This window comes from Platalea leucorodia, assembly GCF_965183815.1.
Source record: "Platalea leucorodia genome assembly, chromosome: 1".
In the NCBI taxonomy this organism is placed as follows: domain Eukaryota; kingdom Metazoa; phylum Chordata; class Aves; order Pelecaniformes; family Threskiornithidae; genus Platalea; species Platalea leucorodia.
The window spans coordinates 20398737-20411680 of record NC_138823.1 but is presented as its reverse complement, the minus strand read 5'-3'; the positions used below and the strand labels follow the sequence as shown (position 1 = coordinate 20411680).

The window sequence follows — 12944 nt, the reverse complement described above, 5'->3', positions numbered from 1 at the left end:
AGAGTTGGGGTTGTTCAGCCTGGAGAAGAGAGGGCTCCGGGGACACCTTATAGCAGCCTTCCAGTACCTGAAGGGGGCCTACAAGAAAGCTGGAGAGGCAATTTTTACAAGGGCATGTAGCGATAGGACAAGGGGTAATGGCTTTAAACTGAAAGAGGGTGGATTTAGATTAGATACAAAGAAGAAATTCTTTTCTATGAGAGTGGCGAGGTACTGGAACGGGTTGCCCAGAGAAGCTGTGGATACCCCATGATGGGAAGTGTTCAAGGCCAGGCTGGGTGCGGCTTTGAGCAACCTGGTCTAGTGGAAAGTGTCCCTGGCCATGGCAGGGGAGTTGGAACCAGATGATCTTTAAGGTCCCTCCCAACCCAAACCATCCGATGATTCAATGATTCTGTGGATTTATGAGGTGGAAATCATGCTTGACCAACCTGATAGCTTTCTACAATGAGTGCTTCTATGAATGAGGGGACAGCAGTGGATGTTGTTTATCTTGACTTTAGTAAGGGTGGCCAACTTGTTGAACATGAGCCAGTAACGTGCCTTTGCAGCAAAGGCGGCCAACAGCATCTTGATCTACCTCAGGAAAAGTATTAACAGCTGGTGGAGGGAGGTGATCCTGCTCCTCTACCCAGCACTTGTGAGATACATCCAGAGCACTGGTCTCCCCAGCAAACGAACAAATGTACAGGCTGGTGTGAGTCCAGTGAAAGGCCATGAATATGCCTAAGGGACTGGAGCATCTGTTGTACAAGGAGAGGCTGAGAGGGCTTGGGCTGTGTAGCCTGGAGAAGAGAAGGCTCAGGAGGATCTTACAAATATAAATAAATACCTGATAAGAGGGAATAAAGGTGATGGAGCCAGGCTCTTGGGTGGTGTGCAGTGAAAAGGCAAGAGGCAATGGGAACAAACTGAAATAAAGGAAATTCCATTTAAACTTAAGAAAAAGGTTTTTTACTGTAGAGGTGATTGAATACTTTGAACAACCTGTTCCAACAGAGAGGTTGTGGATTCCTGATGCTTGCAGATATTCGAAACCTGGCTGGACACAACCTTGACCACTCTGCTCTAGCTGACCCTGCTCTCAAAGCAGGTGGTTGTACTAGAGGATCTCCAGAGATCCCTTCCAACCTCAACTACTCTGTGGTTCTGTGATTCTGTTTCCAGAAGGACTGCCATAGTATTGCTGCCTTTCAGCCTTGGCTGGCAGAGCAGAGATAGGATTTCCCCTTCAGCTGGGATGAAATAGCTCTTTTTTCAAGTTAGAAATAGGATTTCAGTTAAGGAAAGCTCATAAAGATTTTTGTGGCATGGACTACACTTACCTCCTGGACAATGCCTCATGGCCATTTTACACCGTCTGGATTCTGCAATGGTTGGGCACGGTATCGTGTCTTTCGCTGGCTTCTTCACAATTTGTCTTGTTCTCGTTTCCAGGCCCCACTTAAATCCACATGTTTTGTTATTTCTGCTGCAAGTTCCCCACTCACTCCACTGACCCACTTCACAGCCTTCTGATAAAGCAAAAGAAAACACAAGTGAGCAATTCGTCTGGTTTGGTGGGGTTTTTTTATTTGTATTCTTTTTTTTTTAAATTCGAATACATTATTAGAAAGCATCACTTGAAAGCTTTATTTTAACATGCAAAAAACTTAGAAACAAAATTAAAATCTTTTACAGAACCTGAAAGAATCTTTTTAGAATCTTTGAGCATAAAACCATCAGACTATCAATCTGTATGTATAGATATCATGTCAGTCCCAAATATTCAAAAAACCTCCTAAAATCATGAGATTGATTTAAATTTTTCTCATTTTAATAAATAAATCCTATTTGGTTGTCACCTGGATTTGCAAAGCTCAAGAGTTCACATCTCCAGGTCCTCTCCATCATGAAATGCAAGGAATACTCTTGAAAGAAAGAGTCAGTTCTGACACAATTCCCAGGCTTCAAGATAAAACACCAAATTGTGAGACTCGAGAAATACTGTGAGAACTGCCAATGCTGGCTCAGAGTTATAAAATAAATTTCTGCTAAAAAGACTTATTTGTTGGTTTATATTTGTTACTTGCTAATGGAAAAAGGGGGAGCTGCAGAGAAATTAAAAGTGAATTTGAAGCCCAGATGCTACAGGTATTCAGTCTGCCCTTTCCCTGGTTTCTGGCCTTGGTAAAAGGCAAAATGAGCAGATAGTTTTACGAGGGCAAGAGTCCAGCAAGTACGTCATTGACTTAAAGTTCTAATGTAAAAATTGGCCTTCCTGAAATCTTACAAATTCCGAGTTATAAATTCTCATACAAGGTGATTTACAGTTAAGAGGACAGAATTTTCTGATGCAGAACAGAGTGATATTCCCAATAATGCAATATTTCAAAGTTTGGGAAAAGCTATTATTATTAATTATTATTTTCATTAAGGGTAAAGAGATCCAGACACAATCCATTAGTGAATATTTCTTGATAGAACATACTAAGCATCAGCTTAAAAATAGCGTCACAAGTATTTGAACTTGTCCACCTGGCAAAAGAGCTGCTTCAGCAGCACAGTTGTGCTAGAAGACTCACCCACACACTCCATAAGCTCTTCCAAGGCTGCAAATCCAGGGGGGCATCCTCGGAAGCAGCGGCCTCTGTGCGAGTAGAAGCCAGTTTTGCATTTGGTACAAAAGTCTCTGCTAAAGCAGGAGTCGCAGTTTTCTATTCTGCATCCTGAATCAAAAGGATCATAAGAACCAATAAGACATCTAAGCTAGGGTAAGACTGAAAATGAAAGGACTTATAAAGCAATAAAATAGCAAGACCAGAAGTGCTATAATGAGGAATATTATCATCCTGAAATCTATCTGCTCTATAAGAGAAATTACAATTAATTGTAACTGTCATTGTTAGCCACATTTTCCCCTACACCGTTTTAATCCTATTTTTTTTAACCAAAACTGCAGATAAAACCTCTAGTTAAGTGATATTTGAGTTAATTACATCTTTTTTGGAATAAAAATGTTCAATGTAAATTATTTTTGTATTTAAGTAATTTTGAGGAAACTAAGATGCAACAAATTATTTTGGGAAGTATGCATGTATTATATGTACTGTCTTCAGTGTATTGTTTTTCCTTGCAAGCAGGATACATTTTTTTCCATGAGGTGACCCTATAAATAGCTGAATGAATGCTTTCATATATTATGTCTGATGTCCATATCTACACATATGCATGTGCTACCATGCAAAAAGTCTCAATTTTTCTGGATATAACTCCTCTCTATTACTAAGGCACTTAATCCATAAAAACCAGCCATTATTAAATGACTAAAAGACAAAGCTATAATCAATAGTAAAAAAAAAAAAAAAAAAAAAAAGCAAAAAACAAAACAAAAAAACCAAAAAAACCCAAACCAAAACAAAACAAAACAAAAGCCAACACAAAAAAAACCCAAACAAAACAAAACTATTGCTTTTTGAAATACTGGATTTCTCTGAAAATTTAAGAGAAATATTGTCCACAATAGACAGACATAAACTCAGAAGCAGACTGTTCAGAAACATCCTATTCTGTACTAAAACATGGCAACTTGGAAATGAACTACATATCAACAATCATATGCACACCTGAAAAGCAGAAATACTTACATGGAGGCTTATGAAAGTCAGCCATACATACCTACAAAAAAATGCCAGGGAAAAATGTTCCAAAAATTAATAAGTAAAAGCCGTTATATTTGGAACAGTAATGAACACTTTAAAATTAATTTTAAAAATCTAATCCTTCAGCTAACATACATAATTTATATAAACTACATTAACTGTATCCTGTCTTCACCTATCTGAAGTCACAGAAAGAAGCATTTGTTATTTATGTCATGCAACAATATACTAATATTTTTGGTCACTTATGTCATTCATTTATTCTTCATTATTTTCTAAAGAAAAAAAAAATCACAAACCATAAGGACTTCTGAAATAGCTACTGGTAAACATCCCCTAATAACACTTCAAATTTAGCCAATCTTTATAAAACAGATTTTAGTATTTATTCTTGAACTTCAGCAGGCCAAAATAGGGCAAACCATAGCACTTAAACTGGGTGGTGGTGGTAAATTGTTCTTTGTTAGTGATTAGGGAAACATGAGGCTTTTCAGATCAGATTTCTTGTGGCATTGGACAAGAAATCAGGCAGATCCCATGAAAAGAAAAAAAGTATTTCAAATGCTAGTACACCTTTCTTTGGTTAGAAGGAATACAAACATCAGTTTGAAGTCTGCTGCTGCCAAAGGGAAGATCTGTAGGCTCTGTTTAGACATAACCACACATAATCTGCATGCTACCAACTTCAGTGTCCAGCATCTCTCAAGAGGGCTTTTAGAACTTGTGTTCATATAAGCAGCAAAAGTTGGGCTTCTTATCCACAGTTTATTTTATGGGAAACTCCCAAGAATGGTACTTTCTTTTTCATGAGGTTTGAACCAGTCTCCAAAGAACAGGAGACCAATGCTCATACAATGACCCTGTAAAATCTCTTCCCCACATTAATGTGTCTGCAAGGCAAAATGATAAGGTGAGCTGCTCTGGAGATGTACTGCAGTAGTTAATTGCAAATCTGGTTTGTTACACTCAAGATGTACTGCAGTAGTTAATTGCAAATCTGGTTTGTTACACTCAAGATGTACTGAAAGTATTTTATTAATGGCAATGTTTGAATCAAACATCCAGTGTGTTTAAATATTCAGAAAAAACATTTGCCTCTTGCCCACCCACACAAGACAGTTTGAAAAGACATCAAGGTTTTTCGAAATCATTTAGTCCAATGATGAGGTGCAGAACAGAACATTAAAAGAAAAACTAGCATCATGTGATCCTCCCTCACATCGAAGTGATGCAAGTATATTTTTTAAATAATGTTTTAACTATTGCTTTCAAAACATGTTGGGGAGTAACATGTTTAAAGTTTACTCTGTTTGAACTTTTTTAGGTGGAAGAGGGATTAAATGAAAAACTTGTGGTACAAGTTGCCTTTTGATATCATATAAACACGCTTAGCAGGCAAAAGCCTGCCTCACCTTACGCTGGGGATATCCTCCATAAAACTGTTGCTATTTAACACTACATATGTGAATACCCCGTATTTAAACATTAAACAAATGAATCAATCTTCTTTCAGTTTCTTGATCATACTCCAAAATTCTCATCCTATTTATATCTTTTGCTTTGCCTTCTATGCCAGTTTACTTTTGTATCACAGTAGAGTCCTTGCCATGATAATTATATTTTGGAAGCATTAGCAGGGCTCCTGGATTAAGGTTGGGTGGAGTTTTCCACCAACGCAGTTTATTGTCATTTTTTTCCTATGAAGATAAAATAGTCCAAACATGAAAAGGCTATTATTTAATCTGTATCAGATGCAACTGAAGGGAAAATAGTGAAAAAGTATTAGGAATACTTTAAGAATTCTGAAATTAAAGCATTAATTTACCAGTGTGATACTCACTACAACGCTTGGGGTTACGGGGTGCTAATCATAACGATAATTTAACTCAGTAATAGACCACATTGTAGCTGAAGATCAACTGGGATTGACAACTACTCCTTTTTGACATCCTCCATATACTCTGTTTCAAATCATGAAGGGTGCTGGTGCAGCTCTAAGTGTTGCAGGGATTTTTTTTTTTTAATATAAAATTTAAATAAACTAAACTGAAGGATTAAAGAAGAGCCATACTCCAAAATTTAAAAAAGCTAACTTTCTAGAAGTCTATTTCCAATTATAAACTGACATAAGAGTGGTTATAAAATAAAGAAATTTTTAACGAGTTTATTATTTTTGGTTCCTAGCTTCATTCTATTATATTGTTTAAATGTTTTTGGGGTAAATTTTCTTTTTTTTTTTTTTTTTTAAATAAAAGTGCTATTAAGAAATTATTTTAACTGTGACTGAGGTTAGTAAGTTAGAATACATGAATTCTTTAAATTCTCTTGCTTTTACAGCTAAACATACCAACATGGAGAGAGAAGGTTTTTAGTTGGACCCCTAAAGAATGTTGATACTCCATTATGGGTATTAAGATACATTATTTTGAAACTAAATATAACTGTGTCAAATTTTGTATTTCTTATTGTTAATCAGCATCATTATCTATGTATACTTTGTTAAATATAAGTCTTAATGGAAGTATATTGCAGAATTCAAAAATTTCTTGTATACTATTATTTAAATAATAAATTGGATAATAAATGAATAATCTAGTATGAAAACTGTGTAAGTACTGTTTGACATAAAATAAAATAAGTAAGAAAACAAGAACTTTAAAAAGTGGTTTTAGCCTTTACACAAAATAATATAATAAAAAACAGGGCAATATTTTTTAAAGGTAATGAGCTGAACTGCTTTATTCTGATTGCCACAGTTTTCAACCCTTTGAACTTTCTGACCTCACCATCTTACACCTAACTCTGGGGAAGGAAAGCAAAATCCTTCCTACTTCTCAAAACCCCTTTCTAAATCCTTTTAGATTCCCTTTAAATTAACTAGTTAGCTTACCGATATAATTATAACAAACAGGAACAAGAGAGCTTTCTTTTTAATCTGGAGAAGGTTCTTTTCAAAAGCAATTTTGTTACTTCAATTTACTAGCCATAGATCCAATTGTTTTTCTCACCAGTTCAGTGGTTTCATTTTCTGTATAATTTCAGTAGCTAAACCATGCTGCTAGTGTATTCTTTTTATTCCACTTAAAAGATTACCTAGAAGTTTACAACACCAAAAAACCTCAAAGAAAGCAAGACAAAAAAACACTTGAGCATAAGTAAGATTTTAAACCCAAGGAGCTCTTTAGAGGAAAGAAATAGATATTGCATAACCCACAGTATTCTTCAGAAATGTTTTGATTTCTTTTCTCTAAAAATAAACAGAAAATGGTGCCCGCTAGAGGTTTCCAGATAGTCAAGAGTAACTGCCTGGGAGATTTTAGAAGCAGTAAGGAGAGAGAGCCTAGAAGTGGAAGCTTTGGAGGCACGGGGAAAGGTAAGATTGGTGTTGAGGGGAGAAAGAGTTGATAAATTCAGTTGTGCAGAACCCCAAAGAACAATCACATACCTTTGGCAGGCCTACCATACTTGCAGGGCAACAAGGACAAGGTTGGAAACCTAATCTTCAGAACCTGAGAGTGAAGAAGCAAAGGGTGCTTCATTGATGCTGTTCCCATTTAGCTAGCAACAAGAGGTCTGTAGGTTAGGGGCAGACACTTGTGAGTCCCTGCCTCTTCTTTCACTTGTATTCAATTTGCGGTGTCTCATCAAGGGTCTGCTTCCTACCAGACCTCAAATGCTTTCTATTCGTGCTCAGTATCATGTCTCTTTATATCCCACTGGCTCTACTACCCTCTACATAGCCAGGACTTCTCAGACTCATCATAACACTCTTACCACAGCTCTTCTAGCACAATCTCGTATTTTCTTTCCAGTGTTTCTATCTTGGAAAAGTCAGAAAGTCAAATATTTGCTTCCATCCTTCCATGTGAAAGGTATAAAACACCACTGAAAGCCACCCCCATATGTAGACCACACATCTTCCTCTGGTACCGTCCTCACATAACTGGACTTCAAAAAACACCCAGGGAGGCCCAGAGAAATCTGCCGCTATGTCTGATTAGCACAGCCTATTTCTAAACAGATGACATTTTTTAAAATGTTACACCATACTTCCCACAAGAGTTGTATGTAAATGCTAAAAGAACAATATTCTGACCTCACTGAAATCCATGGCAAAAGTCCTAATTACTTCAGCAAGGGCAGTTTTAAACTAATAACTTTCTTATCCCATCAGATAGACCAGAGCCCACTGCAATGACTTTAATGGACAAAATTAATATTAAAAATCCTAATCCTAATGAAAGATAATCTTTCATGGTAAACACATATTTATAAAGTGAAAAGTGAGAACTGAAGAAGAGCAATACTCCAAAAGTTAGAAAAGCTAACTTTCTAGAAGTCTATTTTCAATCACAACCTCTCACAGGAGTGGTTATAAATTCACAGCTCCATGACTTCACCTCCCAGGGGAAAGGGTGGAAGAGAAGTCCTACTTTGTCCAGTCTAGCTAAACTGGGCTGAAATTAGACAGAAGTGATTTGCTCATATATCTTCAGTGTCAGACAAAACAAAGTGAAACAAAAACTTATCCCTTCAACAGAGTTCTGAAACTTATCCCTTCATTCTGAACTTATCCCTTCTGAACTTATAAGTTCTGAATTTAGCCCTTCGACAGAGTTCAGAGCTCTGATTTACAGGACAAGATATATAACTTCTCCAATGGAAGGTCTATTGATATTGTGCAATCTCTTAATTTAGGCTGGCAGGAGAGTAAGCACTTGAATGACTGACATTTCAGTAGAGCACGAGGGTAGATTATAGTACGTAAAAGTGCTTCCATGCTTGAGAGCTCTTACAGAATATGCTCAAGCAAGAAACATATCTCCATGAGCTAATACTGTGCCACTCCTCAGTCAATGGCCAGGAAACCTACCAAACTGAAGGACCAAATTCTTCGGTTCTACAGCGGAGAAAAAAGGATCATAATATCTCCCTTAAAAAAGGTCATTGTCAGGAAAGAATCCAAAGACAGAAATTTAAAACATCTTCAACTTTTCTTACTGAAACAGAGTGGCAAAAGATAAGTTATGTGCAGGACTTAGGAGCCAAAGTCCCCTTTTCCTTAATTTTCAGTGAGCTCTAGCACCCCATGGCACTTCAGAAATAATTTTCTTCTGAAGTGTTTTTGCACATACACGAGATTTTTTAAAAAAGTAATAGCTATGAGCCATGTTTCAGTCAAGGCTAGGGCAACCAATCTGATCTATAAGAAGTGCATTTAGCTAGCCAGCAATAAAACATTTGTATTTAGGCTTTATAATCTCATTTATATTGACCCAAATGTTCCTCTGCCATTTACTTGAATATCATTAAAAAAAAAATCTGATTGACATGGATGAAACTTACAATATTTATAGAAAACTACATAAATGGTGCATTAAAGAACTCTGGAAGGAGAAAGCCTGGATTACAAATCATGCCCAAATTAGAGATATATTTTAAGCAGATAAACCACAGTGATATTAAAAGATTTTCGTGATCTGCTTTGGCTTCCTGACATTCATGATAAGCCACTCCTACTCATTTTTCTTTTAAAATAAGCATTAAAGAATTGACAGACTTACATTATAGAGAAGGAACCAAAAGCCCAGGAGTTCAAAATACAAATTCAGATATTGAATGAAATTTAGACTCATGTGCATATGTGTATATGTCTGTTATTGTAAAAAAAGAGTATGTGCTCCTGTAAACAACTGCTTTCTGTGCTACAATTACAGAGAGCATAACGTTACCAAAACAAATACTAGCCTTCCATAGTAAATTTATCACCAGCTTATAAGGTGATGCAGAATAAGCTGAATTGTAGGGAAATATAATGCTTCTGAAGCTCAAAATAAAGTGTAAAATGCTCCATATTAAGATGCGTGTGCTTCATATTTTAACATACCTTAACAAGAATCATAGAATCACAGAATACCAGGTTGGAAGGGACCTCAAGGATCACCTGGTCCAACCTTTCTAGGCAAGAGCACAGTCTAGACGAGATGGCCCAGCACCCTGTCCAGCTGAGTCTTAAACGTGTTCAGTGTAGTGGAGTCAGCCACTTCCCTGGGGAGATTATTCCAATGATTGACTCTTCTCATTGTGAAAAATTTACCTCTCATGTCCAATCAGAATCTCCCTGGGAGTAAGTTGTATCCATGAAGAAGGTTTACTATATTAGAAGAAGGTTTACTCTATTAGTTTCTCATACTAAGTGCAATATGATGAATTTTAAGGTCAAAAGATGTCTATCTCAACTGTAAAAATCAGTTACTAATTTGTAAAGTATTGTTACTGATATGCATAATCTTGAAAATTTTAAATGAGCCTTATTTTGCCTTTGTGAAAGATCCATATTCTGTAGCATTTCCATTGTCACGTTGTCCCTTTCTAAACATAATCAATGTGATCGATTATCCATCCATAACTCCCTTCATAACAAAGATATCTGGTAGTACACATAGTGGAAAAGACAGCTGGTCACACTCACTGCTTCCAACTCCTGCTCCCATCCCTTTTCTGCTCAGTAAAACAGCATTGGTGCTCCGGACTTAACTTTGTGCTGCCATCCTGATGTGTCCATTGGCACTCCACACCAATTGACCAGCACCACCTTCTGTGCTAATCACCTCCAGAATTTCCTGAGCTGGAAGAGACTTCAAAAATCCAGACAGACTACACGTGTTATAACTCACCTTGAGGATACAAGGGCACATGAGGGACAAAGACTGTGCTAGTGCTAGCAAGAGCAGGAGACACAGGCAAGATGCTGAAGAAAGCTATGATGTGAGCAGTTCTTATAGTGGATGGAGTGTCAGTTGAACAACCAATGGAAAGAGAAGAGAGACCAAAACTTTCAGGAAAGTCACTGAGGAGACAGTAAGGAGAGGAGGAAAATCATAAGCAAAAGAACTTTAGCCTACAAGGGAATATCTATGATAGCTAGCTATTTAACCTCCTAAGTAGATGTGGCCTAGGTAGTTGCATGTTTATTATTATTATACAAATAAAGATTTTTAAGCTACAACTTTGGCAGGGACTGAACATGAGTGCTAGAGAATGATATGCAGTCACTTGACTGTAACAGGTCCTGAAGTTTAACACAGGTCTACTATTTCATGGAGAACAATGCTTAGAATACATCATCCTAATTATAAAATACTATACTGAGGATATTTTTTTAAATAAATTCACTTAATAAACACTTAGCGATACATTTCCAGTATGTTCTAATCTTGATTAATTAGTTGACATTTTTTAAATAAATGCCAAACCACAGTGTTTTCAATTAGTGCTTTACAAATATACAATTGCCCTATTAAATCTAAATTGACTACAGATTTAATAAATCTTAATTCAAAGCACTATGATGATTTTTGTTGCCAGACAGATGGAACAAAACTCTTTTGTCAAAACACAAAGTAAGGTCAAAAATCAAAAAATTCCAAATTAAAAAAAATCCAAATCCATTTGAAGGAGGAAAAGAAAGTGGAAGAGATAAGGAAAAAAAATAAATGCCTATAAAATGATAGGTAGACCTCAATTTCTGGACATCCAGCTTCACTTTCAAAATCCCAAATGCTATATTAAGCTTGTTTTTAAAAGATAAAGTCATATTTGAAGGAAACATACACAAAATTAATGAAAACAATTTCTAAAAAGTCAGAAAAAGTATTTTATTTAAAGCAAATAGTGCTGCCCCTGTGGTAATTGAACCCTCTGACAGACAGTTACAGTTGCACTGGCTACAATAGTCTCAGAAGGTCATATGCTCTTCTATACTACATAAGAAATAGTCAAGCCATGATATATTAATGATGTCTTGCTATTTTGTAACAAAGTTCAAAAAAAATCATTACCTTTCTTCATACAGTGAATTAACTATATGTCTTTAATAAATGCTCAATTTGTTTAAAAGCTTCTTTTCTATCTTGTTTTTACTTAAGGTGCATGGAAGGGGAAATTACAATTTTAGCCATGTCAGAGCCTCCTGTGAGAAAGAAGGTGAATCTAACAAATGGAGTAGCCAACCAAAGCTGAAGGGAGCTGTAATTTCTAAACTCTGAGTACATCCTCCCCCTAAAACTGTAGAGGTTACTATGGATACAGACTAAGTTGAAAGGTTCAAGATAGGCTTGATCCATTAATCAGACCAATGTTAAACCAACCACCCCGGTGACAGATTTCATCTTACTGTTTAATTCACTCTTGTTTTTTTCTCAGGAAATTATTTCTTGTTGGAGCAGTTCAGTCATTAATTAATAAAATTTCTTGGAAAATTAACAAAGTGTAGCTCTTCTCTTGGGTATTCTACAGAAGACACTCAACACTTTCCAATTTTGTGTCCAAATGTACTGCAGTCTCATACTGGGGGAAAATCATCTCCAGCAGGAAACTCTACATCGATTTCAAGAGACAAGCAGTCTCAAAATTACATGATTCACTGTTACTAGAAAAACAGTCTAGAACCACTTAGCAAATTCAAGACACACATACTGCTTACATGTAGAAAAGAAAATTAGTCCCGAAATTCAAAATTTCCATCATTTTAGAGCTGCTGCACTTGGCTGTAGTATTTATTGTGTTACATTTGGCACTAACTATGTTTGGCTTTTAAAACCATGTCAACATTTTCCATAAAAAATATGTTCTATTGCTTCTCTAACAAAAATGGGCAAGTGTTTCAGTAATAAAATGTTAAACAGCTTTTGTGCCTATAAAGATATTAATAGGGCAGAAATCATTTCAACTTATGTAATTCAAGCCCTGTAACTCCCAGAAGGATTTTAACATAGCCAGAATTTTTATTATTTTTAGCTGAGACAATACTATCTGGGCAATGGAGTCTGTAACTAAGCGTACCTAAAAGTATCTAACATCAAGTAGGAAGAAACTTATTCTATTTTTTAAGAATGTTTATTTTAACTCAACTTCAACCCACAAATTGTCTGTGTGTCCACAATGCAATGTATGTGCCATGCAAGATCACCAAACCAAGAACAAAAATGAAGATGTGATTTATAAATATACCAGTTGGCAGTTACGCTAAAATAAAAATATACAATACAAAAAAATCATTGGAGGGAAACCAGGACTGGTCAGTAAATGCAACTGCATCATTATTCTCACAGGGGGAGACTGTCAAAGGTATGAGGGTGAGTTAAATATCCAGTGCTCAACACATGCCAATATGGGTTGGACACAACTCGCATTTATGCTTTTCAAAACCAATCCTGTAACTCAGGGAAAAAGGCCGCTTTCTGTAAGTGATAAAAATGAAGCAAAGTTATATTGAATTCAGCATCCACCTTCTGTAAATAA

General features: G+C 36.2%; 1 protein-coding gene across 2 annotated transcripts in view; it reads right to left on the bottom strand.

The window, feature by feature from the left end:
- The window catches only part of RSPO2 (R-spondin 2), a gene marked incomplete at both ends in the record, with an annotated part of 113352 nt that overhangs the window by 42809 nt on the left and 57599 nt on the right, over positions 1–12944 (bottom strand). The window contains 2 exons of one of the 2 annotated variants that reach the window (XM_082310222.1): positions 1326–1514; positions 2565–2708. In XM_082310222.1, the coding sequence (XP_082166348.1) occupies positions 1326–1514; positions 2565–2708 (333 nt within the window). Of the gene's footprint in view, positions 1–1319; positions 1515–2564; positions 2709–12944 lie in introns of both variants that reach the window. The other variant, XM_082310223.1, reaches the window with a different exon arrangement.